Source organism: Eubalaena glacialis, chromosome 10, assembly GCF_028564815.1.
Source record: "Eubalaena glacialis isolate mEubGla1 chromosome 10, mEubGla1.1.hap2.+ XY, whole genome shotgun sequence".
Taxonomy (NCBI): Eukaryota; Metazoa; Chordata; class Mammalia; order Artiodactyla; family Balaenidae; genus Eubalaena; species Eubalaena glacialis.
Window position 1 is genome coordinate 44178945 of NC_083725.1, and position 25826 is coordinate 44204770.

The 25826-nt window shown below is 35.3% G+C and overlaps 1 protein-coding gene across 3 annotated transcripts in view; it reads right to left on the minus strand.

The window, feature by feature from the left end:
• CNTN5 (contactin 5) overlaps nucleotides 1–25826 on the minus strand; it is a 1391352-nt gene that overhangs the window by 109232 nt on the left and 1256294 nt on the right. For all 3 annotated transcript variants that reach the window (XM_061204029.1, XM_061204028.1, XM_061204030.1), the window contains exon 16: nucleotides 4292–4450. In XM_061204029.1, coding sequence (XP_061060012.1) covers nucleotides 4292–4450 — 159 coding nt within the window. The remainder of the gene's footprint in view (nucleotides 1–4291; nucleotides 4451–25826) is intronic.

A 25826-nucleotide genomic window follows, 5' to 3' on the forward strand; every position in this document is an offset into this window, starting at 1 on the left:
CAACTATATGCCAAGAAATGGGCAACGTGGAATAAATGGACAAATTCTTGGAAAAGCACAACCTTCTAGACTGAACCAGGAAGAAATAGAAAATATAAACAGACCAATCACAAGCACTGAAATTGAGACTGTGATTAAAAATCTTCCAAAAAACAAAAGCCCAGGACCAGATGGCTTCACAGGCAAATTGTATCGAACACTTAGAGAATTGCTAACACCTATACTTCTCAAACTCTTCCAAAATATAGCAGAAGGAGGAACACTCTCAAACTCATTCTACAAGGTCACCATCACCCTGATACAAAAACCTGACAAAGAGGTCACAAAGAAAGAAAACTACAGGCCAATATCACTGATGAACATAGATGCAAAAGTCCTCAACAAAATATTGGAAACAGAATCCAACAGCACATTAAAAAGATCATACACCATGATGAAGTGGGGTTTATCCCAGGAATACAAGGATTCTTCAATATACGCAAATCGATCAATGTGATAAACCATATTAACAAATTGAAGGAAAAAACCATATGATCATCTCAATAGATGCAGGAAAAGGTTTCAACAAAATTCAACACCTTTTTATGATAAAAATCCTCCAGAAAGTAGGCATAGAGGGAACTTACCTCAACATAATAAAGTTCATATATGACAAACCCACAGCCAACATCGTTCGCAATGGTGAAAAATTGAAACCATTTCCTCTAAGATCAGGAACAAGACAAGGTTGTCACTCTCACCACTGTTATGCAACATAGTTTTGGAAGCTTTAGCCACAGCAATCAGAGAAGAAAAAGATAGTTAAGAAATCCAAATAGGAAAAAAGAAGTAAAGTTGTCACTCTTTGCAGATGACATGATACTATACATAGAGAATCCTGAAGATACTACTAGAAAACTACTAGAGCTAATCAATGAATTTGGTAAAGTAGCAGGATACAAAATTAATGCACAGAAATCTCTCACATTCCTTTATACTAATGATGAGAATTCTGAAAGTGAATTTAAGGAAACACTCCCATTTGCCATTGCAATGAAAAAAATAAAATACCTAGGAATAAACCTACCTAAGGAGACAAAAGACCTGTATGCAGAAAACTATAAGACACTGATGAAAGAAATTAAAGATGATACAAATAGATGAAGAGATATACCATGTTCTTGTGTTGGAAGAATCAACATGGTGAAAATGACTCTACTACCCAAAGCAAACTACAGATTCAATGCAATCCCTATCAAACTACCACTGGCATTTTTCACAGAACTAGAACAAAAAATTTCACAATTTGTATGGAAACACAAAAGACCCCGAATAGCAAAAGCAATCTTGAGAAAGAAAAACGGAGCTAAAGGAATCAGACTCCCTGACTTCAGACTATACTACAAAGCTACAGAAATCAAGACAGTATGGTACTGGCACAAAAACAGAAATATAGATCAATGGAACAGGATAGAAAGTCCAGAGATAAACCCACGCACATATGGTCACCTTATCTTTGATAAAGGAGGCAAGAATATATAATGGAGAAAAGACAGCCTCTTCATTAAGTGGTGCTGGGAAAACTGGACAGCTACATGTAAAAGAATGAAATTAGAACACTCCCTAACACCATACACAAAAATAAACTCAAAATGGATTAAAGACCGAAATGTAAGGTCAGACACTATAAAACTCTTAGAGGAAAACATAGGCAGAACACTCTATGACATAAATCACAGCAAGATCCTTTTTGACCCAACACCTAGAGAAATGGAAATAAAAACAAAAATAAACAAATGAGACCTAATTAAACTTAAAAGCTTTTGCACAGCAAAGGAAACCATAAACAAGACAAAAAGACAACCCTCAGAATGGGAGAAAATATTTGCAAATGAAGCAACTGACAGAAGATTAATCTCCAAAATTTATAAGCAGCTCAAGCAGCTCAATATCAAAAATCAAACAGCCCAATCTAAAAATGGGCAGAAGACCTAAATAGACATTTCTCCAAAGAAGATATACAGATTGCCAAGAAACACATGAAAGGATGCTCAATATCAGTATTCATTAGAGAAATGCAAATCAAAACTACAATGAGGTATCACTTCACACCATCAGAATGGCCATCCTGAAAAAATCTACAAACAATATATGCTGGAGAGGGTGTGGAGAAAAGGGAACCCTCTTGCATCATTGGTGGGAATGTAAGTTGATACAGCCACTATGGAAAACAGTATGGAGATTCCTTAAAAAACTAAAAATAGAACTACCATATGACCCAGCAATCCCACTACTGGGCATATACCCTGAGAAAACCATAATTCAAAAAGAGTCATGTACCACAATGTTCATTGCAGCTGTATTTACCATAGCCAGGATATAGGAGCAACCTAAGTGCCCATCAACAGATGAATGGATAAAGAAGATGTGGCACATATATAAAATGGAATATTACTCAGCCATAAAAAGAAATTAAATTTAGTTATTTGTAGTGAGGTGGATGGACTTAGAGACTGTCATAAAGAGTGAAGTCATTCAGAAAGAGAAAAACAAATACTGTATGCTAACACATATATATGCAATCAAAAAAAAATGTTTCTGTAGAGCCTAGGGGCAGGACAGGAATAAAGACGCAGACATGGAGAATGGACTTGAGGACACGGAGTGGGAAGGGTAAACTGGGACGAAGTGAGAGAGTGGCATGGACATGTATACACTACCAAATGTAAAATGGATAGCTAGTGGGACGCTGCCGCCTAGTACAGGGAGATCAGCTCGGTGCTTTGTGACCACCTAGATGGGTGGGGTAGGGAGGGTGGGAAGGAGATGCAAGAGGGAAGAGATATGGGGATATATGTATGTGTATAGCTGATTCACTTTGTTATAAAGCAGAAACTAAGACACCATTGTAAAACAATTATACTCCAATAAAGATGTTTAAAAAAATAAAGAAAAAAAGAATCCATCTGCCAGTGCAGGGGACACAGGTTCAAGCCCTGGTCCAGGAAGGTCCCACATGCTGTGGAGCAACTAACCCCGTGTGCCACAACTACTGAGCTCGTGTGCCTAGAGTCCGTGCTCTGCAAAAAGAGAAGCCACCGTAATGAGAAGCCCATGCACCCAAACAAAGAAGAGCCCCTGCTCGCCACAACTAGAGAAAACCTGTGCAGCAACAAAGACCCAACCCAGCCAAAGTAAAATAAATATATAAATAAATTAAGAAAAAAAAGAAAAACCTGAATTGTATTTCGCATGTGGATGAATATACTTTCTTTCCCCTAAATTTCAAATTTTTACCCCAAAACAAGTTTCTGCTCAAATTTAATTTATTTAAGCAATGAAATGGACCACTTTACTCCTAGAACATTCAGATTAATTGAGTTTTATGGTTACTGCACTCAGATATTTTACTGATTTTATATTTCACTTCTATGTAGGTAAATCAATTTTATATTTAGATAGAAAGTAAAATCACAAATCCCTGCTCAGTATGGACAACTGCTTCTGAAGATTACATTTTATAGATACTGTACACTTTTTCACCAATATGCTAAATTGGTGATAACTATCAACTGAGTGTAATTTCACATATCCCTGCAGACAGCCACATTTGGAGAGGGAAGGGAAGTTTAGTTATAATGTGACGAGAAAACCTTCAGGGAAGAAAATTATTTTTAAAATAATGCAACTGGAAGGCAAACATCTTAGAAGTAAGCATTAAAATGCTGTATTGTTTTAAGTAATGTGATTTTATGTTAGATTTTCTTTTTATAAATAAAAGAGATGTGTGACTCTAAATGGCTAGCACAAGAAACTGGAGTGATGGAGCAGTTCTTTATCTGTCTTGGTAGCGATTTGAATAGATATAATAAAATTTCATAGAATTTTATGGAACTATACCCTAAAAATATTGCATGTAAAAAAGGGTGAAATTTGAATGCGATCTGTGGTTTATAGCATTGTATCAATGTCAGTTTCCTGATTTGATCATTGTGCCATTATTATGTAGAATATTTTCATTGGGGCAAAGTGAGGGATGGGCCCACTGGGAATCTTTGTATTATTTTTGAAACTTTTATGTGAGTCTAAGGTTATTTCAATAAACAAAGATAAATGATGTGGTCCTTCCTTGGGAAATGAGAAAAGAAGAAAGCAAAGTGACTTTATAAAAAGAAGGCAACAACGGTTAATATTGTCATAAATAATAAAATTTCCAGAATCCAAAATAATCCTACTAAGATTGTTAGCAAATATAGCTCATGACATAGGAAGCTGCTCTGGTGGTGTCTGACATTGCCTTAGAGCCTCTTACCTGTTTTTACTGTTTGCCAGCCCAGGGAGAAGGGGCTGCGAGCCTGCAAGTTGTATGAGGAGATTGGGCTGTGGTTGTCAGTGGCTGGACTCCAGGAAAGTGTGGCTGTACTCTCAGTGATTTCCTCAACGATCACTATCCCTGGTGGGCCTGGGGGACCTATAAGCAAAAGGGAATGGATAAAGTTAAGGTCAAGCCATGAGAAATTGTATTTCCAGTAAGGACCCAACCAAACTAGTAAGTATCTTAATGAAATACATATTTAGTAATGAACGTTGACAGTAAAAAAGAAATGAGATACAAGTTGGTTTCTATGATTTCTGGGGATAACTTAATTATAGTTTAGATTTTTTCCTAATACTTTGTGCTTGGAGGCAGCTACCAGTTAGCATTGCATTTTATAGAAGAGGAAAATATAATTTAAAACAAATGCAAGGATTTGAATGTCAGGAGCAACTATGACTCTTGAAATCAATCAATCACAGCTTACAGAAGCAGCAACAGAGTGATAGGCAATGCTATCAGGAACAGAAACGATCCCATCATTACCACAAACCTACAGGTGTATGGGCCTAATTTTCATGTTCTGGAAGAGTACAGTGTACAAATAGTGTGATGTATCTATCAAGTAGCTTAAATTCAAACAGGGAACAATGAAAGGCTCTGAAATAATGAGATTTCAGACCAAAAAAGAATATATACTAGAAGTGAGGCATGGAAAAATGATTAGATGATGATAATGATGATGACCTTTTGGTGAGGGTGAGAGGATGGTGAATTAGAGAAGATTATTCCCCTTTTCATCATAAAAAATTGGTATAGAATAGTGATTATCAAGCGATGTGCATGTAGACTCCAGCTTCAAAAAGCAACCAAGATCTGATATGAGGAGAAATATACCTCTGTATTACTACTTCTAAAACAGGGATTTCTAATAACATTCAAAAATATGTAGAGTGTTGATATTTTAGTGGCTAAAAACAATGTCAGTTTCCTTATTAACATTTTTCTATTCCCAAATATGGACAATTCAAGCTGCAAGGATGCTTTTATTTTCAATGAAAAATATAATCCACCTTTAAATATTTTATTTTCCAAATTAGTCCTTATGTAGCAAGTTGCTCTCTGGATTTGGGGATTATGAAGTCTGAGCAGTAAGGGCTGACCTAGACTGTAAGGAGCTAAGAAATGGTGGAATGCTAAAGAGGTGGAGACAGTAAAGACCTCTGAGTACAAAATAAGGAAGGGACGATGAGATGGACAAAGTGTTTTTTAAACATCACCAAGTGAATGACATTTTTAGGAAATGAGAAATGGGTGCTTTATCAAGAGTAAGAAGAACCAGCAGTGGCTAGCAGAGACTGAAGACTTAGAAGACAAAGACTATTCCATCAGGAAGGTGACAAAAGACTGGGATTGTGATCAAACGTGTAGAGGATAACCATGAGAAGTGGCATTTTCTTTTTTCTCTGAGAGAAATTAAGGAAGAAACAATGAATAGAGAGAGAAAGCTTTTGAAATGCTAAGAAGGGAAGTTGGGAGAGCTCATTTGGGAAGGTTCTCCTTTTTTCACTAAAGAAGGAAAAATTATCCACAAAAAGGGAAGGTTGTTGGGTGAGAATGGGACTGGGAGCTAGAGGAGAATGGAAAATGTCTGAATAAGCTCATGATAAAAGAGGAAAGACATGAAGAAGAGTGAAATATAAATATTTTGGAATAGTTCTGGAGTTCAAGTTTGGTTCAAAAACATAATTTTGAAGTGGAACTGACCAACTCAACAAGTTTAGGTTAGAAAGCCAGGACCAGGGCCAGAAAAAGTGGTTAATTGGGTCAATTTAGATTTAGTTTATAAATTTGATATTACATCATCAAAGATGCCAATAGTATAAACGACCATAGCCTCAAGGAGGACTAGAGAGTCAAGTGAAGCCCGAATGGTGCTGGCAGACTAGAATAAAAGAGCAGAGTCCAGGAAACCAGGTTTTTATGAGGGGAAGATGTAAGAATAAGAAATTGTGAGAAGAAAATAGTAGAATTTGTGATTTAAGTGTAGGGAAATTTTGATGAGAATTTGTGTCTATCTGGAATGAAGTGGGAAATATAATTATTAGGTCAAGGACTTATGGAAGAATATGTTTGATGTGTCACCAATATAAATGTTCAGAGTATTAAAATGGTAGCTGAGGATGAGGTGTGGAAAATAAATGAGATCCAGGTACTGAAGATGTCTAACAAGTTGTTAGACTGCAGTGACATGGATATGGAGGAGTGAGTCTAATGATAATAAAGATAAGAATATTAACTGTAATAATAATACCAATAGCTACCGTATCCTCACTGTACTGTATTAAGTCACTGCATTAAGTATTTTGCAAATATTAACTTGTTCACCTATTTCTATGTCACTGTGAGGTGGGCATTATAATCCCTATTTCATAGAGGACATAAGGGAATCTCAAAGAGCTAGTTTGGTCGATTAATAATAAATGTTATGTAGTCAATAACCTTACTATATGTTAAGTGTTACACTAGGCAGTGGGTATCAGAGAATCCCTTCTAGTGAGGAGAAATTATTCGCCCAAGTAGCTCTGCTAGTGAATGGCACAGCAGAGATCTGAATTCAGATCTGATTGTAAAGCCTGATTTGTTCAAAAAAGCAAGGATTACAGAGATCCTTCTTCCTTTCCTTGTTAATTTATGGAGTACTTTCAGTTGAAGGAATGAAAGAAAGAGAAAAATGTGTGTTGGGGAACAGCACATTTAAATTATGTAGCAGAGATAGACATACATTGAAGAAACTGTTTAGGACTTTGTGGCAGCCTGTGTATGAGATAGCCACCAACACTTTCTTTCCTCCTTGTACGTGCAGGTCATTCCCTTTTTGAAAGGTGAAGCCTATTCTTTCAATCCTGTTGAATTTGGGTTGGCCTGTGACTACAGGCATACTTCAGTGATATTGTGGATTTTCTTCTAGATGACCATAATAAAGCTAATATTGCAATAAAGCAAGTCACACAATTTTTTTGATTTCCAAGTTCATATAAAATTATGTTTACATCATACTATAGTCTATCAAGTGTGCAATAACATTATTTCTAAAAAAAAATGTACATACCTTAATTAAAAATACTTTATTGCTAAAAACTGCTAACCATTATCTGAGCCTTCAGTAGGTCGTAATCTTTTAGCTGGTGGAGGGTCTTGCCTCAAAGTTGACAGCTGCCGACTGATTGAGGTGGTGGTTACTGAAGGGTGGGGTGGTTGTGGCAGTTTCTTAAAATAAGTCAACAATGAAGTTTGCCACATAGATTGACTCTTCCTTTCATGAATGAGTTCTCTGTAACATACTATGATGCTGGATAGCATTTTACCCACAGTAGAATTTCTTTCAAAATTGGAGTCAGTCCTCCCAAACAATTTTCACAATTGTTTCAACAATTTTCATAGCACATTTGCCAAGGTAGTTTCCATCTCAAGAAACCATTTTCTTAGCACATCTGTAAGAAGCAACTCTTCATTTGTTAAAGTTGTATCATGAGAATGCAGGAATTCAGTCACAGCTATAACCTACACTTCTAACTTTAGTACTCTTGCTATTTCCACTACATCTTCCTCTACTGAAGTCTTGAATCCCTCAGTCATCCATAAAAGTTGGAATCAGTTCCTTCTAAATTCCTGTTAATGTTGATATTTTGACTTCTTCCCGTGAATCACAAATGTGCTTAATGGCATTAGGATGGTGAATCCTTTCCTGAAGATTTTCAGTTTATTTTATTCAGATCCATCAGAGGAATCACTGTCTATGGCAGTTGTAGCCTTATGAAATGTATTTCTGAAATAAAAAGACTTGAAAGTCAAAATTACTCCTTGATCCATGGGCTGCAGAATGGATATTGTGTTAGCAGGCATGAAAACAACATAAATCTTGTTGTACATCTCCATCAGAGCTCTTGGGTCGCCAGGTGCATTATCATTGAGCTGTAATATTTTGAAAGAAATCTTTCTTTTCTGAGCAGTAAGTCTCAACAGTGGGCTTCAAATATTGAGTAAACCATGTTGTAAACAGATATGCTGTCATCCATGCTTTGTTGTTCCACTTATAGAGCACAGGCAGAGTATATTTAGGTCCTAGGATTTTCAGAATGGTAAATGAGCATTGGTTTCAACTGAGAGTCACCAGCTCCATTAGCCCCTAACAAGAGAGTCAACCTGCCTGTTGAAGCTTTGAAGTCATGCATTGACATCTCCTCTCTAGATGTGAAAGTCCTAGATGTCATCTTCTTCCAATAGAAGGATGTTTCATGTACATTGAAAATAAGTTATCCAGTGGAGCCATTTTTATTAATTATCCTAGCTAGATCTTCTGGATAACTGGCTGCAGCTTCTACATCAGCACTTGCTGCTTCACCTTGTACTTTTATGTTATGGAGATGGCTTCTTTCCTTAAACCTCAGGAACCAACCTCTGCTAGTTTCAAACTTTTCTTTTGCAGCTCTCTCACCTCAGTCTTCATAAAATTGAAGAAAGTTAGGGCTTTGCTCTGGATTAGGCTTTGGCTTAAGGGAATGTTGTGGCTGGTTTGATCTTCTGTCCAGACCTAAAACTGTCTTCATAACAGCAATAAGCCTGTTTTGCTTTCTTATCATCTGTGTATTCACTGGAGTAGCACTTTTAATTTCCTTCAAAAACTTGTCCTTTGCATTCAAAACTTGGCTAAGTGGTGCAAGAGGCATAGCTTTCAGCTGATCTCAACTTTAAACATGCTTTCCTCTCTAAGTTTAATCATTTCTAGCTTTTGATTTAAAGTGAGTGACCTGCGACCCTTTCTTTAGCTTGAACACTTAGAGGCCATTGTAGGGTTATTAACTGGTCCAATATCAATATTGTTGTGTCTCAGGGAATAGGGAGGCCCAAGGAGAGGGAGAGATATAGGGGGACAGATGGTCAGTGGAGTAATAAGAACATATACAACATTTATCAATTAAATTTGCTTTCTTATATGGGTGTAGTTCATGGTGCCCCAAAACAATTGCAATTGTAGTATCAAAGATCACTGATTGCAGAGTACCATAACAAATACAACAATAATAAAAAAGTTTGAAATATTGCAAAAATTACCAAAATGTGACACAGAGACACAAAGTGAGAAAATGCTTTTGGAAAAATGGTGCTGATAGACTTCTTTGATGCAGGGTTGCCACAAACCTTCAATTTGTAAAAAATGCAATATCTGCAAAGTGCAATAAAGTGCAATAAAATGAAGTATGCCTATATTTGACCCAGATGACAATGGTAGAAGTGACACAGTGTAACTTTTGAGGAGAAGTCATAAGAAGCTTTGCAGCTTCATCCCATGTCTCCTGGAATGCTTATGGGAAAATCCAGCTGCCTAGTTAGAAGTTTTTTTAAACTGAGGCTACCATTCTGTCAGGAAGTCCAAGCTAGCCATTTCAAGAATCCCATGGAGAGAGGGATATCCAACTTGCCCTCAGCTATTCCAGTCATCCCAGCCCAGGCACCAGACATGTGAAGAAGCCTTCAAATGATTCCAGCTTCAGCCACCTTTAGACACATGTTCATGAGAGATCCCTGCTAAGAACCTAGCTATGCCTGTCAGCTGCCAAAACCATGAGAGTAAATAATGTATGGATATTTTAAGCCACAAATTTTGGGGAAACAATGGATAATTGGAACAGACTTCAAAATAGTTTGATTTGAGAGTTTGTTCATAGGTAAGGAATTTGTCAGGAGAATCTTTAACATGCTTTGAGAAAAGACTTGAAATTTAGCTATTGTATTCAAATAGGAATAATTACCAACATAATTCATTTATTAAATTCTTCCATATTGTTCCATTTCTTCTGTTCCATTTCATCCATTCTATTCATTTATGTCTTCAAAAAGCATTAACGATCACCTACATGTGAGGCATGATAGGAGATATTGTGGAAAGTAACTATTTGTTAACTTAAATAAAATAATTTGCCTTTCTGAGTATTAAATCTCTACTAAAATATTTAAATTAGTTCTCTTAAAAAACATATATTTCTTTTAATAATAGGCAATAATTACTCTAAATACTTTTTAAAAAACTTCAGCTGGAACAAAAAATGGAACTTACAACATAATTAATAAATCCCCAAGTATTTTTCTTTATATTTGGCTATTTTCCCAAATATAGTCCTTAGCAAAATAATCAGTGACAGTGAACAAAATTTATGTACCCAGGATGCTGATTGTGGCTGTGCAATTATATATAATTACAAGCCATTGTAAATAATTAATTGTCTGATAATCATGTAATGTTTAAATCATAAAATCTTATAATAAAATATTAGGTGGCCATTAAACTGCCTAATATTTAGGACTCTTTAAAGATATGGGAAATGTTAACAAAAAAATAGAATGCAAAATTATATGTTTATATAAATGTATAAATAGTAATTTGCCTAATGTGTACAGGAAAAGACTGGAAAGAAATGCATTAAAGTGTACATGGTGGTTATTGCTTGGAGCTGAAGCTATAATGATTTAAATTTTATTCTTTATACTTGTTTGGATTTTCCAATTCTGTACAATAAGCATGTATTACTTCTAAAATTATTTTAAAAGTCATTATTTTAAACAATGCCTCCATATTGTGATATGTATGTACTATTCTAAGTATATTCTATTTAACTAAACATTTGCTTATTCCTAGTATGTGTGTGGAAAGCACTGTGCTGAGTGGTGGGAGAAAGGTGGGGGAAATGGTTTATAGGAGGACAAAATAGGGTTCCAACCCCAGGTGTGTTTAAAATCCAGTGGCAGAGACAGATCTTTTACAAAAAACAAATGCCAGGCAATAATAATGTTGCACATTAGTACATTTGACATCTCATTATAGCACTTGTTACATTGGTTATAATTATTTTTTTGTAAGTTCCGTCTGTCTGAATATTCAGCATGGTAATTGGTATATATTAGTCGCTAAGTAAATATCTGTAGAAGAAGAGATGAAAGGGAAAAGGGAGAAGAAGGAAGAAGAAATGTGGAAAGACCAAAGGAGTTTTGTTTTGAATTTGAAATGCTGTGTAACAATTAACAAGTTTTAAAATAAAGTAATTATCATGTAAGACAAATATTCAATATGACAACCTCTTTTTTTGTTACATCAAAATATTTGAGTTAACAGTTTTTTTTTTGTTTTTTTATTTTCAGTTAAGAGTAGAGTAGGGTGGTAATAAAAATGACAGACTAGGTCCATGAACAAAGAAAACATTTTCATATGATTTAATACTAAGCTCACCATTACTAGAAACTTAGAGTATTAAAGTCTATGGACAGACAACTTTTCTAAATCTTTATAAATCTGAAAGATTGTTATGAATATAGTATTGTAAAAATATTCTAAAAAATTAGTGATGAACCAAGATGGCGGAGTAGAAGGACGTGCTCTCACCCCCTCTTGCAAGAACACCAGAATCACAACTAGCTGCTGGACAATCATTGACAGGAAGACACTGGAACTCAGCAAAAATGATACCCCACATCCAAAGACAAAGGAGAAGCCACAATGAGACGTTAGGAGGGGCACAATCACAGTAAAATCAAATCCCGTAACTAGTGGGTGGGTGACTCACAGACTGGTGAACACTTATACCACAGAAGTCCACCCACTGGAGTGAAGCTTCTGAGCCCCACGTCAGGCTTCCCAACCTGGGGGTCGGGCAACGGGAGGAGGAATTCCTAGAGAATCAGACTTTGAAGCCTAGTGGGAATTGATTGCAGGACTTCAACAGGACTGGGGGAAATGGAGACTCCACTCTTGGAGGGCACACACAACGTAGTGTGCGCATTGGGACCCGTGGGAAGGAGCAGTGACCCCAGGGGAGACTGAACCAGACCTACCTGCTAGTGTTGGAGGGTCTCCTGAAGAGGTGGGGCATGGCTCGGTTTCACCAGGGGGACAAGGACACTGGCAGCAGAAGTTCTGGGAAGTACTCCTTGGCGTGAGCCCTCCCAGAGTCTGTCATTAGACCCACCAAAGAGCGCAGGTAGGCTCCAGTGTTGGGTTGCCTCAGGCCAAACAACCAATAGGGAGGGAACCCAGCCCTCAACAGTCAAGTGGATTAAAGTTTTACTGAGCTCTGACCACCAGAGCAACAGTCAGCTCTACCCACCACCAGTCCCTCCCATCAAGCCTCTTAGATAGCCTCATCCACCAGAGGGCAGACAGCAGAAGCAAGAAGAACTACAATCCTGCAGCCTGTGGAACAAAAACCACATTCACAGAAAGATAGACAAGATGAAAAGGCAGAGGACTATATATCAGATGAAGGAACAAGATAAAACCCCAGAAAAAAAATTAAATGAAGTGGAGATAGGCAACTTTCCAGAAAAAGAATTCAGAATAATGATAGTGAAGATGATCCAGGACCTCAGAAAAGAATGGAGGCAAAGATCGAGACGATGCAAGAAATGTTTAACAAAGACCTAGAAGAATTAAAGAACAAACAAACAGAGAGGAACAATACAATAACTGAAATGAAAACTACACTAGAAGGAATCAATAGCAGAATAACTGAGGCAGAAGAACGGATAAGTGACCTGAAAGACACAATGGTGGAATTCACTGTTGCGGAACAGAATAAAGAAAAAAGAATGAAAAGAAATGAAGACAGCCTAAGAGAACTCTGGGGCAATATTAAATGTAACAACATTTGCATTATAGGGGTCTCAGAAGGAGAAGAGAGAGAGAAAGGACCAGAGAAAATATTTGAAGAGATTATAGTCGAAAACTTCCCGAACATGGGAAAGGAAATAGCCACCCAAGTCCAGGAAGTGCAGCGAGTCCCATACAGGATAAACCCAAGGAGAAACACGGCGAGACACATAGTAATCAAATTGGCAAAAATTAAACACAAAGAAAAATTATTGAAAGCAGCAAGGGAAAACCGACAAATAACATACAGGGGAACTCCCATAAGGTTAACAGCTGATTTCTCAGCAGAAACTCTACAAGCCAGAAGGGAGTGGCATGATATATTTAAAGTGATGAAAGGGAAAACCTACAACCAAGATTACTCTACCTGGCAAGGATCGCATTCAGATTCGATGGAGAAATCAAAAGCTTTACAGACAAGCAAAAGCTAAGATAATTCAGCACCACCAAACCAGCTCTACAACAAATGCTAAAGGAACTTCTCTAAGTGGGAAACACAAGAGAAGAAAAGGACCTACAAAGACAAACCCAAAACAATTAAGAAAATGGTCATAGGAACATACATCTCGATAATTATCTTAAACGTGAATGGATTAAATGCTCCAACCAAAAGACACAGGCTTGCTGAATGGATACAAAAACAAGACCCATATATATACTGTCTACAAGAGACCCACTTCCAACCTAGGGACACATACAGACTGAAAGTGAGGGGATGGAAAAAGGTATTCCATGCAAATGGAAATCAAAAGAAAGCTGGAGTAACTATACTCATATCAGATAAAATCGACTTTAAAATAAAGAATGTTACAAGAGACAAGGAAGGACACTACATAATGATCAAGGGACCAATCCAAGAAGAAGACATAACAATTATAAATATATATGCACCCAACATAGGAGCACCTCAATACATAAGGCAACTGCTAACAGCTATAAAAGAGGAAATCGACAGTAACACAATAATAGTGGGGGACTTTAACACCTCCCTTACACCAATGGACAGATCATCCAAAATGAAAATAAATAAGGAAACAGAAGCTTTAAATGACACAATAGAACAGATAGATTTAATTGATATTTATAGGACATTCCATCCAAAAAGAGCAGATTACATTTTCTTCTCAAGTGTGCACGGAACATTCTCCAGGATAGATCACGTCTTGGGTCACAAATCAAGCCTCAGTAAACTTAAGAAAATTGAAGTCATATCAAGCATCTTTTCTGACCACAACGCTATGAGATTAGAAATGAATTACAGGGAAAAAAATGTAAAAAACACAAACACAGGGAGGCTAAACAATACGTTACTAAATAACCAAGAAATCAGTGAAGAAGTCAAAGAGGAAATCAAAAAATACCTAGAGATAAATGACAATGAAAACACGATGATCCAAAACCTATGGGATGCAGCAAAATCAGGTCTAAGGGGGAAGTTTATAGCTATACAATCCTACCTCAAGAAACAAGGAAAATCTGAAGTAAACCATCTAACCTTACACCTAAAGGAACTAGACAAAGAAGAACAAACAAAACCCAAAGTTAGCAGAAGGAAAGAAATCATAAAGATCAGAGCAGAAATAAGTGAAATAGAAACAAAGAAAACAACAGCAAGGATCAATAAAACCAAAAGCTGGTTCTTTGAGAAGATAAACAACATTGATAATCCATTAGCCAGACTCATCAAGAAAAAGAGGGAGAGGACTCAAATCAATAAAATTAGAAATGAAAAAGGAGAAGTTACAACAGACACTGCAGAAATACAAAGCATCCTAAGAGACTACTACAAGCAATTCTATGCCAATAAAATGGACAACCTGGAAGAAAAGGACAAATTCTTAGAAAGGTATAACCTTCCAAGACTGAACCAGGAAGAAACAGAAAATATGAACAGACCAATCACAAGTAATGAAATTGAAACTGTGATTAAAATTCTTCCAACAAACAAAAGTCCATGACCAGATGGTTTCACAGGGGAATTCTATCGAACATTTAGAGAAGAGCTAACACCCATCCTTCTCAAACTCTTCCAAAATATTGCAGAGGAAGGAACACTCCCAAACTCATTCTATGAGGCCAACATCATGCTGTTACCAAAATCAGACAAATATACTACAAAAAAAGAAAATTACAGACCAATATCACTGATGAATATAGATGCAAAAATCCTCAACAAAATACTAGCAAACAGAATCCAGCAGCACATTAAAAGGATCATACACCACGATCAAGTGGGATTTATCCCAGGGATGCAAGGATTCTTTAATATATGCAAATCAATCAATGTGATACACCATATTAACAAATTGAAGAATGAAAACCATATGATCATCTCAATAGATGCAGAAAAGGCTTTTGACAAAATTCAACACCCATTTATAATAAAAACTCTCCAGAAAGTGGGCATAGAGGGAACCTACCTCAACATAATAAAGGCCATACACGACAAACCCACAGCAAACATCATTCTCAATGGTGAAAAACTGAAAGCATTTCCTCTAAGATCAGGAAGGAGACAAGGATGTCCAGTCTCACCACTATTATTCAACATAGTTTTGGAAGTCCTAGCCACGGCAATCAGAGAAGAAAAAGAAATAAAAGGAATACAAATTGGAAAAGAAGAAGTAAAGCTGTCACTGTTTGCAGATGACATATTATACATAGAGAATTCTAAAGATGTTACCAGAAAACTACTAAAGCTAATCAGTGAATTTGGTAAAGTATAAGGATACAAAATTAATGCACAGAAATCTCTTGCGTTCCTATACACTAATGATGAAAAATCTGAAAGAGAAATTAAGGAAACACTCCCATTTACCATTGCAACAAAAAGAATAAAATACCTAGGAATAAACCTACCTAGGGAGACAAAAGACCTGTATGCAGAAAACTATAAGACACTGATGAAAGAAATTAAAGATGATACCAGCAGATGTAGAGTTATACCATGTTCTTGGATTGGAAGAATCAATATTGTGAAAATGACTAAACTACCCAAAGCAATCTACAGATTCAACGCAATCCATATCAAATTACCAATGGCATTTTTTACGGAACTAGAATAAATCATCTTAAAATTTGTACGGAGACACAAAAGACCCCGAATAGCCAAAGCAGTCTTGAGGGAAATAAACGGAGCTGGAGGAATCAGACTCTCTGACTTCAGACTATACTACAAAGCTACAGTAATCAAGACAATATGGTACTGGCACAAAAACAGAAACATAGATCAATGGAACAAGATAGAAAGCCCAGAGATAAACCCATACACCTATGGTCAACTAATCGACAAAGGAGGCAGAGATATACAATGGAGAAAAGACAGTCTCTTCAATAAGTGGTGCTGGGAAAACTGGACAGCTACATGTAAAAGAATGAAATTAGAACACTCCCTAACACCATACAGAAAAATAAACTCAAAATGGGTTAGAGACCTAAATATAAGACCGGACACTATAAAACTCTTAGAGGAAAACATAGGAAGAACACTCTTTGACATAAATCACAGCAAGATCTTTTTTGATCCACCTCCAAGAGTAATGGAAATAAAAACAAAAATAAACAAATGGGACCTAATGAAACTTCAAAGCTTTTACACAGCAAAGGAAACCATAAACAAGATGAAAAGACAACCCTCAGAATGGGAGAAAATATTTGCAAACGAATCAACGGACAAAGGATTAATCTCAAAAATATATAAACAGCTCATGCAGCTCAATATTAAAGAAACAAACAACCCAATCCAAAAATGGGCAGAAGACCTAAATAGACATTTCTCCAAAGAAGACATACAGATGGCCAAGAAGTACATGAAAATCTGCTCAACATCACTAATTATTGGAGAAATGCAAATCAAAACTCCCATGAGGTATCACCTCACACCAGTTAGAATGGGCATCATCAGAAAATCTACAAACAACAAATGCTGGAGAGGGTTCAGAGAAAAAGGAACCCTCTTGCCCTGTTGGTGGGAATGTAAATTGATACAGCCACTATGGAGAACAGTATGGAGGTTCCTTAAAAAACTAAAAACAGAATTACCATATGATCTAACAATCCCACTACTGGGCATATACCCAGAGAAAACCATAATTCAAAAAGACACATGCACCCCAATGTTCATTGCAGCACTATTTACAATACCCAGGTCATGGAAGCAACCTAAATGCCCATCGACAGATGAATGGATAAAGAAGATATGGTACATATATACAATGGAATATTACTCAGCCATAAAAAGGAATGAAATTGAGTCATTTGTTGAGATGTGGACAGATCTAGAGACTGTCAAACAGAGTGAAGTAAGTCAGAAAGAGAAAAACAAATATCATATATTAACGCATGTATGTGGAACCTAGAAAAATGGTACAGATGAGCCGGTTTGCAGGGCAGAAGTTGAGACACAGATGTAGAGAACAAATGTATGGACACCAAGGGGGGAAAACCGTGGTAGGGTGGGGATGGTGGTGTGCTGAATTGGGCGATTGAGATTGAGATGTATACACTGATGTGTATAAAATTGATGACTAATAAGAACGTGCAGTATTAAAAAACAGACAAACAAAAAAAATAACAACTAATACTAAACTTTCTTTGGGTTATTTGTATGGAAATATGTTAACATAAATGTTCCAGACATTACATGAAATTTCTAAAAAGAAAATTAGTGATGTGATTTACCTATTAAAACACATTAAATGAAATTTTCAACCATAATGAAAGTGAAAATGAGTTTATGGTTATTATATTAGTATTGGTTTACAATGCTCTATTTACAGAGAAAAATGTACTTTTAGACATCATGTACTGAATTCTGGCTGCAATTAGCTTCTTGTATATATTTAGGAGTGAATTACATTAATATTATATTATATTATATTATATTATATTATATTATATTATATTATATTATATTATATTATATATTATATATTGATTGTATAATCAATAATTTTGTTTTTAAAGCCTGTTAATGATGGTCATATTTTCAACATCTTTTGACTTTTTTTAAAGTCAGGGAGTAAATTTTCTCTTCAAAGAACTTTATAGCTAATTTACAGAAGATATATTTGAAAATAGATTAATAAGAGATAAGATGACAAATGTGTGACTGTAGCTAGTGTCTGAATGTTTTATAGATGCCAGTCATTTAGAAGAAATCTTATTAATTTTATACTGAGGTGTAATGATTCAGTGTCAGATGGTCAGGAATCTGGAAAGTCCCCCTCTCTCCCACACCCATGATAGTGCTCTTATATAGGGTCACTAAAATAAATATTTTATTTGAAAGTAGACCATTTAGAAAAATGGACACAGTCTGCCTATTTCTTCATGGTAAGGACTCTGAGCAAATGACAATGCACAAAGGCCCTTGGCAGAAGCCATGTTCTCATGAATTCAATCCGTCTCAATCAAGGGCTCCCCAGGATTGCCGTTAGATTGCTATCAGATCAGCTCACTCTGCTGACCTAATGTTCAGTTAGAAATTTGTCTTCTCTTGAGAAGCCATTGACTTTTATAGTTGAAAAACAAATAAAATATTTATCTCTTTGTAACACTTACAGTTGTTATTTTTATCCTGGTGACATGAAACAAGGACTTAAAGACTTCATGTAATAGTTAAACATGTTACAGAGTCTTGGAATGTTTAAATTAACCAGAACCTCTAGTTCAACCCTATTATTTTTCAGATGAGGAAGGAGAGAGAGAAATTCCTCCTCAAAAAAACGAGATCAAAAGGGTCCTTATCCTTTAGAAGGAAAATGAGTGGAAGCAGGTGTTGGCTTTAGTCTGGACAGCCAGTGGAGGGGCGTTTCCTGTTTAAAGCAAATTATGACAAATTAATGTCAACAAACAGGAAGCTGCATACTGACCTCCTGTGAAATTATTGTTCATTCTCCTATTAGACATCAATTGGTGGTGCCAGGCTTTAGAATTTTTGTGGTGTGACTGTCCAATCCTTTTTGAGGAATAATTCTTTAAAACATCTTCCTAATGCTAAGCGTGACTCCCTGTGGCAAGCAACTTCTTTTTCTCACCTAGCATCACATTCTCTGCCTGATTTTGACACCTGCTTATTCAATAAATATTTCTACTGGTACGTGTTATTTTTTAAACAAATCTATTTTGTAAAAAATAAATCTACTCAGTTTTTATTTTCATTTTTATTTGATTTGGGGGACTTTCTATTTTTCTTATATAGAAGTTTTAAGTGAAAAATTAAACTTGTTGGGATTCAAAACATTAAACAGTTCTTTGCTTTAAATTGATTAAACTAAAATGAAAAATTCAATACCAAATATGCCATGGTATCTTACACACAGAATTGGTTCTGTCTTTAAGCCCATAAATATTGCTTGGGGACAGACACTTCTTACTTCTAGACACATGTAGGCATATGGGTCAGAAGAAAGGAAAGCAATCACAGAAGTAAAGTCATGAACATGCTCTTCTAATACTAAGGGAAGAGATTTAGCTACTGTCTGAAAGATTATATTAATGCAGAAAAATAAAGTCGATAACTCAGACCATGAAGAGTATTTTTTATTTTTATGATGTATAGTTTAAATACATGCAACGAACTATCCAGTACAAAGGACCATTTTGTGTAAATCAAATTTAAAAGACCATATATAAATAACAACAAAACCTTTCATTAAAAAGTAATAGTCAACAATGTGAGTAGATTTCCTGTATCACATCACATATTAATACCTAGAAGTAATTGGTTGCTGAGGTTTTCATCTTTACAAAAGAATTATGAAGACTTATGATATACCCTTATTTAAGATGTTATTGATAGCATATTTATTTTTATGCAAGGAAATGTCTCCTGGCATACTTTGACGTATTGTAAAGTTCAACTTCACATAGCATTGCATCTTTCTTTGCCTTTTCCTCAGATACTTCCTTACCATCATTATGTTCCTCATGAAGTCGAGAGGGTGTTCCTAAATTTCTTTACTTTTTACCTACCTAATTTACGTGACCCTTTCATACTGTTCTCGATCCCATGAGAATAATTTTTTTTTTAAACCAGGGGTAGTTAAGGATGGAAGTGAGAGCTAAACAGTTCTAATTATTTTTTTCAAAAGCAATTTTGTTTCTCATTAATTTGGTAAAGTTCACCATTTATTATATCTATCCATGTATCATTATTATCATCATTATATATATTATTATTATTTTGTATCTACCTATCATTACCATTATATTTATTATTATTGTTATTTCATATCTATCTGTCTATCTATTTATCTATCATCATTATCATCATCGTCATCATTATCTGTGTAACCTGGTCCCTCAGCATGAAATTCTTGTCTCTGCTCACTTCGCCTATTTAACACCTGTTTAGGCTTCAAATTTCAAATCTCTGTTGAAGTATCACTGCTTTGGAGGAAACTTCTCTTGCTGCCCTGTCTAGGTAAAATCACAAGATTATATACATTCATATAGTACCATGTACCTCTCATTCATAGTTGAAATCTATGAAGGTTTCTACTTATTTGTGTAAATCTCCTATTAAGGGTAGATTTCCTATTTGAATTTTAGGTACAGGAGGGCTGAAGTTGTGCTTGTAATTTGCTTACTATTGTAGTCCCACTTCCTAGTACAGGTCTTGGCACTTAGTGTGTTATCACTATAGATTTGTAATAAATGAATGAATGAATAATTTTTATTAACCTAATGGGCTAGCATAGCTGTTGGGCTATCTTTTTACACATTTTTCCTTTTGACCCAATCAAAATATGAAAAAGAGTAATATATCTTTACAAAATCATTTATTCTGAAAAAATACTCAATATATATTAAATATATATATTCTAATTATGCTATGTTCTCATCTTTGGTAAATTCTCTTAATTAGATACCCATCAGATCATGGTGTTTCTAAGCAACAGCAACAACAAACAAGCTATTAGTGTCTTTCAGACTTTGATGAGCAACAAAATCTCTGGCATGTTAGTAAAAAATTATCTAGATTCCTGAGCTGTACTCAATAGCTACTGAATTTCAATTTCTGTGACTAGAGCTTCAGCATTGTATTTCATACAGGTTGTCTTGGAATTTTTGTGCACCCTATATTTTAAGAAAAACTGATCTAAAGAGATTTTGATAGTCATAGGAATATTATTCCAGTTCTGACTCTTTTATGTAAAAGCTTTATTCAAGTTTCTGAACCTCATTAATGCTCAGTTTCCTTACATTTTATAAAGGGGATGATAACATCAAACTTATGTCATTATTGTGAGGGCTGTGTAGGGTAATGTATGTAATAGTACTTTGTAAATAGCTATACTAGCATTGGCTAGGCCTTTAACTAACTCAAGAACTTTGACAATGTCATATGATCTCACAATGTCTCATTTTTTACCAATAAAAATGAGAACCTATGCAACACATTGATTTATCAAAACAAATAAAGATAGATGTGAAAATGCTTTGAAAAAGAAAAAAAATGTACTATTATTGGAGGAGTCAATAAACAATCTCTATCTTCAGGGGAGTTTATAATGGAAAGGGGAAAAAGTGGTGCTGAAATAATAATGATTTAATGAACACCTATCAGGTAGAAGGTAATGTACTAAATATTATGTACTTTCTCTTTAATCTTTACAGAAAATCTGGTATTGACACCTGAAGACTGAGTCTCAGAAAGTACAAGTGACTCACTCAAGACAGCACAATATTCCAATACTGGACTTGGGATTCAATTCTGATTCTTAATTGCATATATATCTGAGTTTTAACTCTGTGCTATTCATTAATATGCAACACTTCTTCACATAATTCAACATAGACAGAAAATGTAGATTTCAGAAGTTTAAGAATTATTATGAGCAGGGGCAAATAATTTTTTTATTGATTGAAAATGGATTTAGAGATAGAAAATATATGATAGAGATGAAGTGAGCCTTGTGGTTGGCTCCCTAATATTCACTCCACCTGTCCCAATGTGGTATAGGGAATTAACCCCCCATTATATGCAGTAGCCCTGATTAGTCTATGCCCATCTTGGCAATCTCACCTGCCCCTGCTAGTGACTGGTTCAGGAAGTTAGGTCTAAGCCAATCAGATCGTGACAATTGTATTATGATAGGTACTGGTTCAGGAGTAAGCACAAGGTCTAAATTGGCAAAGCCAGATGAAGTGATAGACATTTGTAGAGATACGCTAGTTTTTTCTCCTGTTGTATGTGAACATGAAAGAATTTAGGCCCTATTATTCTTGGCAGTCAGCCTATGATTACCATGAGCTTTAGGGTAAGGCCAGCACTGAAGATGACAGAATGGAGATGGACCCAACCCGTGTCCTTGAAAATAACTTGAGACATTGGATCAACCAATGAAAAAAATCTGCTTTAGCTTCCTGTCAAGAGAGCCAATAAATTTCTTATTGCTTAAGCCAATTTGAGTTAGGCTTTATATTACTTGCAACTGGAAGCATCCTAAGATACAAAGTATAACAGAAGTCCCTTGGTTTACAAAGATTAAAACTGGAATAAGTCATTATCTGTGCTAAGACTGGTTATATTAGCATAAATAATCTGAAAAGAGGATCTCCAACAATATCTAATTACTCCAAATAAATCTTTTGGAATTGAAGAATGACTAAAAGTTAATCAGGAAAACTGAAAGAACAGCTAGCCAACTAGCAGCAAACAGCCAGAGAAGTAAACACAGAATACAATGAAATTACTAAAATGACTTAAAAATTTACCTATAGGATATATTAATCACTTTTGGATAGAGACTTGGGGCTTATTAAACATGTAATATTATAACCAATGAATTCCTATGACAATAAAGTTCAACATATTATTGAAAATTAAAGAAGGAATTTTAGAACAAGATTGAAAAATCCTATTTTACAAGCCCACAATTAAATAATCTGTGTCATTCTCATTACTACATTCATTAAAAAAAAAAAAAGGCCTGAAAGGGCTGGAGAAATTGCCATGTGAGGACAAAAATGAAAAGCTAAACTTGACAGCTTTGAATGATGGAGGCTGACTAAATACCTTGACACATGGGAACTCATGCAGATCTTGCCATTTTCCAGCCAGGTGAGTTAGAAATTCACTTTTGTATCTCTAGGACACAGAAAATTCTTTAGACAGTGAAGCTGGAAGGATGGGTTTTTCAGTGAATATTCCAAGAAAACAGTTCCTCTGGGCTAGTACTTAAAGATAGAACAGGTGACTTTTTTTTTCTTTTGGTGGCAAAAGGGGATAAGTAAAAAAATATGCCCAAAGACTGGAAAATTCAAGGCATTTCTGAAAAGCAGGCAGGCAGATGGTTTAAGTTTGATCAGAGTAGCAGGATTTTATGTGGAGAAAAGGAGGTTGGGGGAAGACCTTGAACAGCAGGGCAATGAGTTTGAGCATTTTTATGTAGGTAGTGGAGGCCAGTCAGTGCTTTAAAATGGGAGGTGGACTAACACATTAGATATTAAAAAGGAAGAGTCAAGAGTGGGAATGAAACATTATTCCAGAATTTCATGCTAAATAAATTGGAAGAATAATGGTACAATAAAGGTGAAATCTGGAGGAGGATCTCAGGAGTTTTCTTTTCAACTTAATGTAATAAATTTTAATTGAAATAATTCTAATGATAACACTGAACTGCAGACACAGGAAGACGCTAGTTTGGAGCCTGAAGAGAGTTGAAAAGGTCAGGAATAGTCATTGGGAGCTATGTGATGGGGAATAAATAAGAGTTGAACAGCAACATTGCTGAAAAACATTGAGAGCTTATATGAAATGAAAAACATGATTTTATAGGGGTTGAGTCAACATTGTTCCATTAGATTCTTTATGCCCTACATTTGCTCATAACCAGAAAAAAAGGTGATCAAGTTTAAAAGCCGGCATGATAGGCATCAAGAAAGTCATGGATTTCAGGTAGGAATTGAATTAGGTAAAGCTGGTGACCTTACAGGTAAAGTGGAGTCCATCTGAAACTCAGAGGAAGGCAATGACACATAAGCCTTTTCTTTAACTTTCTTATTGAATTTCCTGTCCATTTACAGTTAAACCTCCTTTTATTGAACTTCACAGATACTGTTTTTTAATAAATTGAAGGTTCATGGCAATCCTGAATCTAGCAAGTCTATCAGCATCATTTTTCCCACAGCATTTGCTCACTTCACGTTTCTGGATCACATTTTGGTAGTTCTTGCACTATTTCAAACTTTTTCCCTATTATTATATTTGTTATGGTGATATATGATTTTTGATTTTGCTATTGTGACTCACTGAAGGTTCAGATGATGGTTAGCATTTTTTAGCAATAAAGTATTTTTTAATTAAGGTATGTACATTGTTTTTGAGGCTTAATGCACACTTAAGAGACTACAATATGTTGTGAGCACAGATCTTTTTAAAATTAAAATGTATGTGATTTACAATGTTGTGTTAGTTTCAGGTATACAGCAAAGTGATTCAGTAATACATATATATATATATATTCATTTTTAGATTCTTTTCCATTATAGGTTATTATAAGGTATTGAGTATAGTTCCCTATGCTATACAGTAGGTCCTTGTTGGTTATCTATTTTATATATAGTAGTGTGTATATTTTAATCTAAAATTCCAAATTTGTCCCTCCCCCTCCCTTTCCCCTTTGGTAACCATAAGTTTGTTTTCTATGTCTGTGAGTTTATCTCTGTTTTGTAAATAAATTCATTTCTATCAATTTTAGATTCCATATATAAATGTAACATATGATAGTTGTCTTTCTGTGTCTGGCTTACTTCACTTAGTGTGATAATCCCTAGGTCCATCCATGTTTCTTCAAATGGCATTATCTCATTCTTTGTTATGGCTGAGCAATACTCCATTGTGTATATATACCACATCTTCTTTATTGATACATTTGTTCATGACCACTTAGGTTGCTTCCATGTTTTGGCTCTTGTAAATAGTGCTGCTATGAATATTAGGGTGCATATATCTTTTCAAATTATGATTTTCTCTAGATATATGCCCAGGAGTGTGATTGCTAGATCATATGGTAGCTCTACTTTTAGTTTTTTAAGGCACTTCCATACTGTTCTCCAAAGTGGCTATTCCAATTTACATTCCCACCAACAGTGTAGGAGGGTTCCCTTTTCTCCATACCCTCTCCAGCATTTATTATTTGTAGACTTTTTGATGATGATCATTCTCTTTAGTGTGAGGTGATACCTCATTGTAGTTTTGATTTGCATTTCTCTAATAATTAGTGACATTGAGCATCTTTTCATGTACTTTTTGGCCATCTGTGTGTCTTCTTTGGAGAAATGTCTATTTAGATCTTATGCCTATTTTTTGATTTTTTTTTTTTTGATATTGAGCTGTATGAGCTGTTTTTATATTTTGGAAATGAATCCCTTGTCATTTAAATTATTTGAAAATATTTCTCCCATTCTGAGGGCTTTTTCATTTTGCTTATGGTTAACTTTGCTGTGCAAAAGCTTTTAAGTTTCAGTGGGTCCCATTTGTTTGTTTTTGTTTTTATTTCCATTACTTTAGGAGATGGATCCAAAAAGATATTACTGCAGTTTATGTCAAAGGGTGTTCTGCCTATGTTTTCCTCTAGAAATTTTATAGTATTCAGTCTTATATTTAGGTCTTTAATCCATTTTGAGTTTATTTTTGTGTATGATGTTAGAGAATGTTCTAATTTCATTCTTTTACATGTAGCTGTCCAGTTTTCCCACCACCTCTTATTGAAGAGACTGTCTTTTCTCCATTGTATATTCTTGCCTCTTTTGTCATAGATTAGTTGACCATGGGTGCATGGGTTTACCTGTGGACTTTCTACCCTGTTCCATTGATCTATA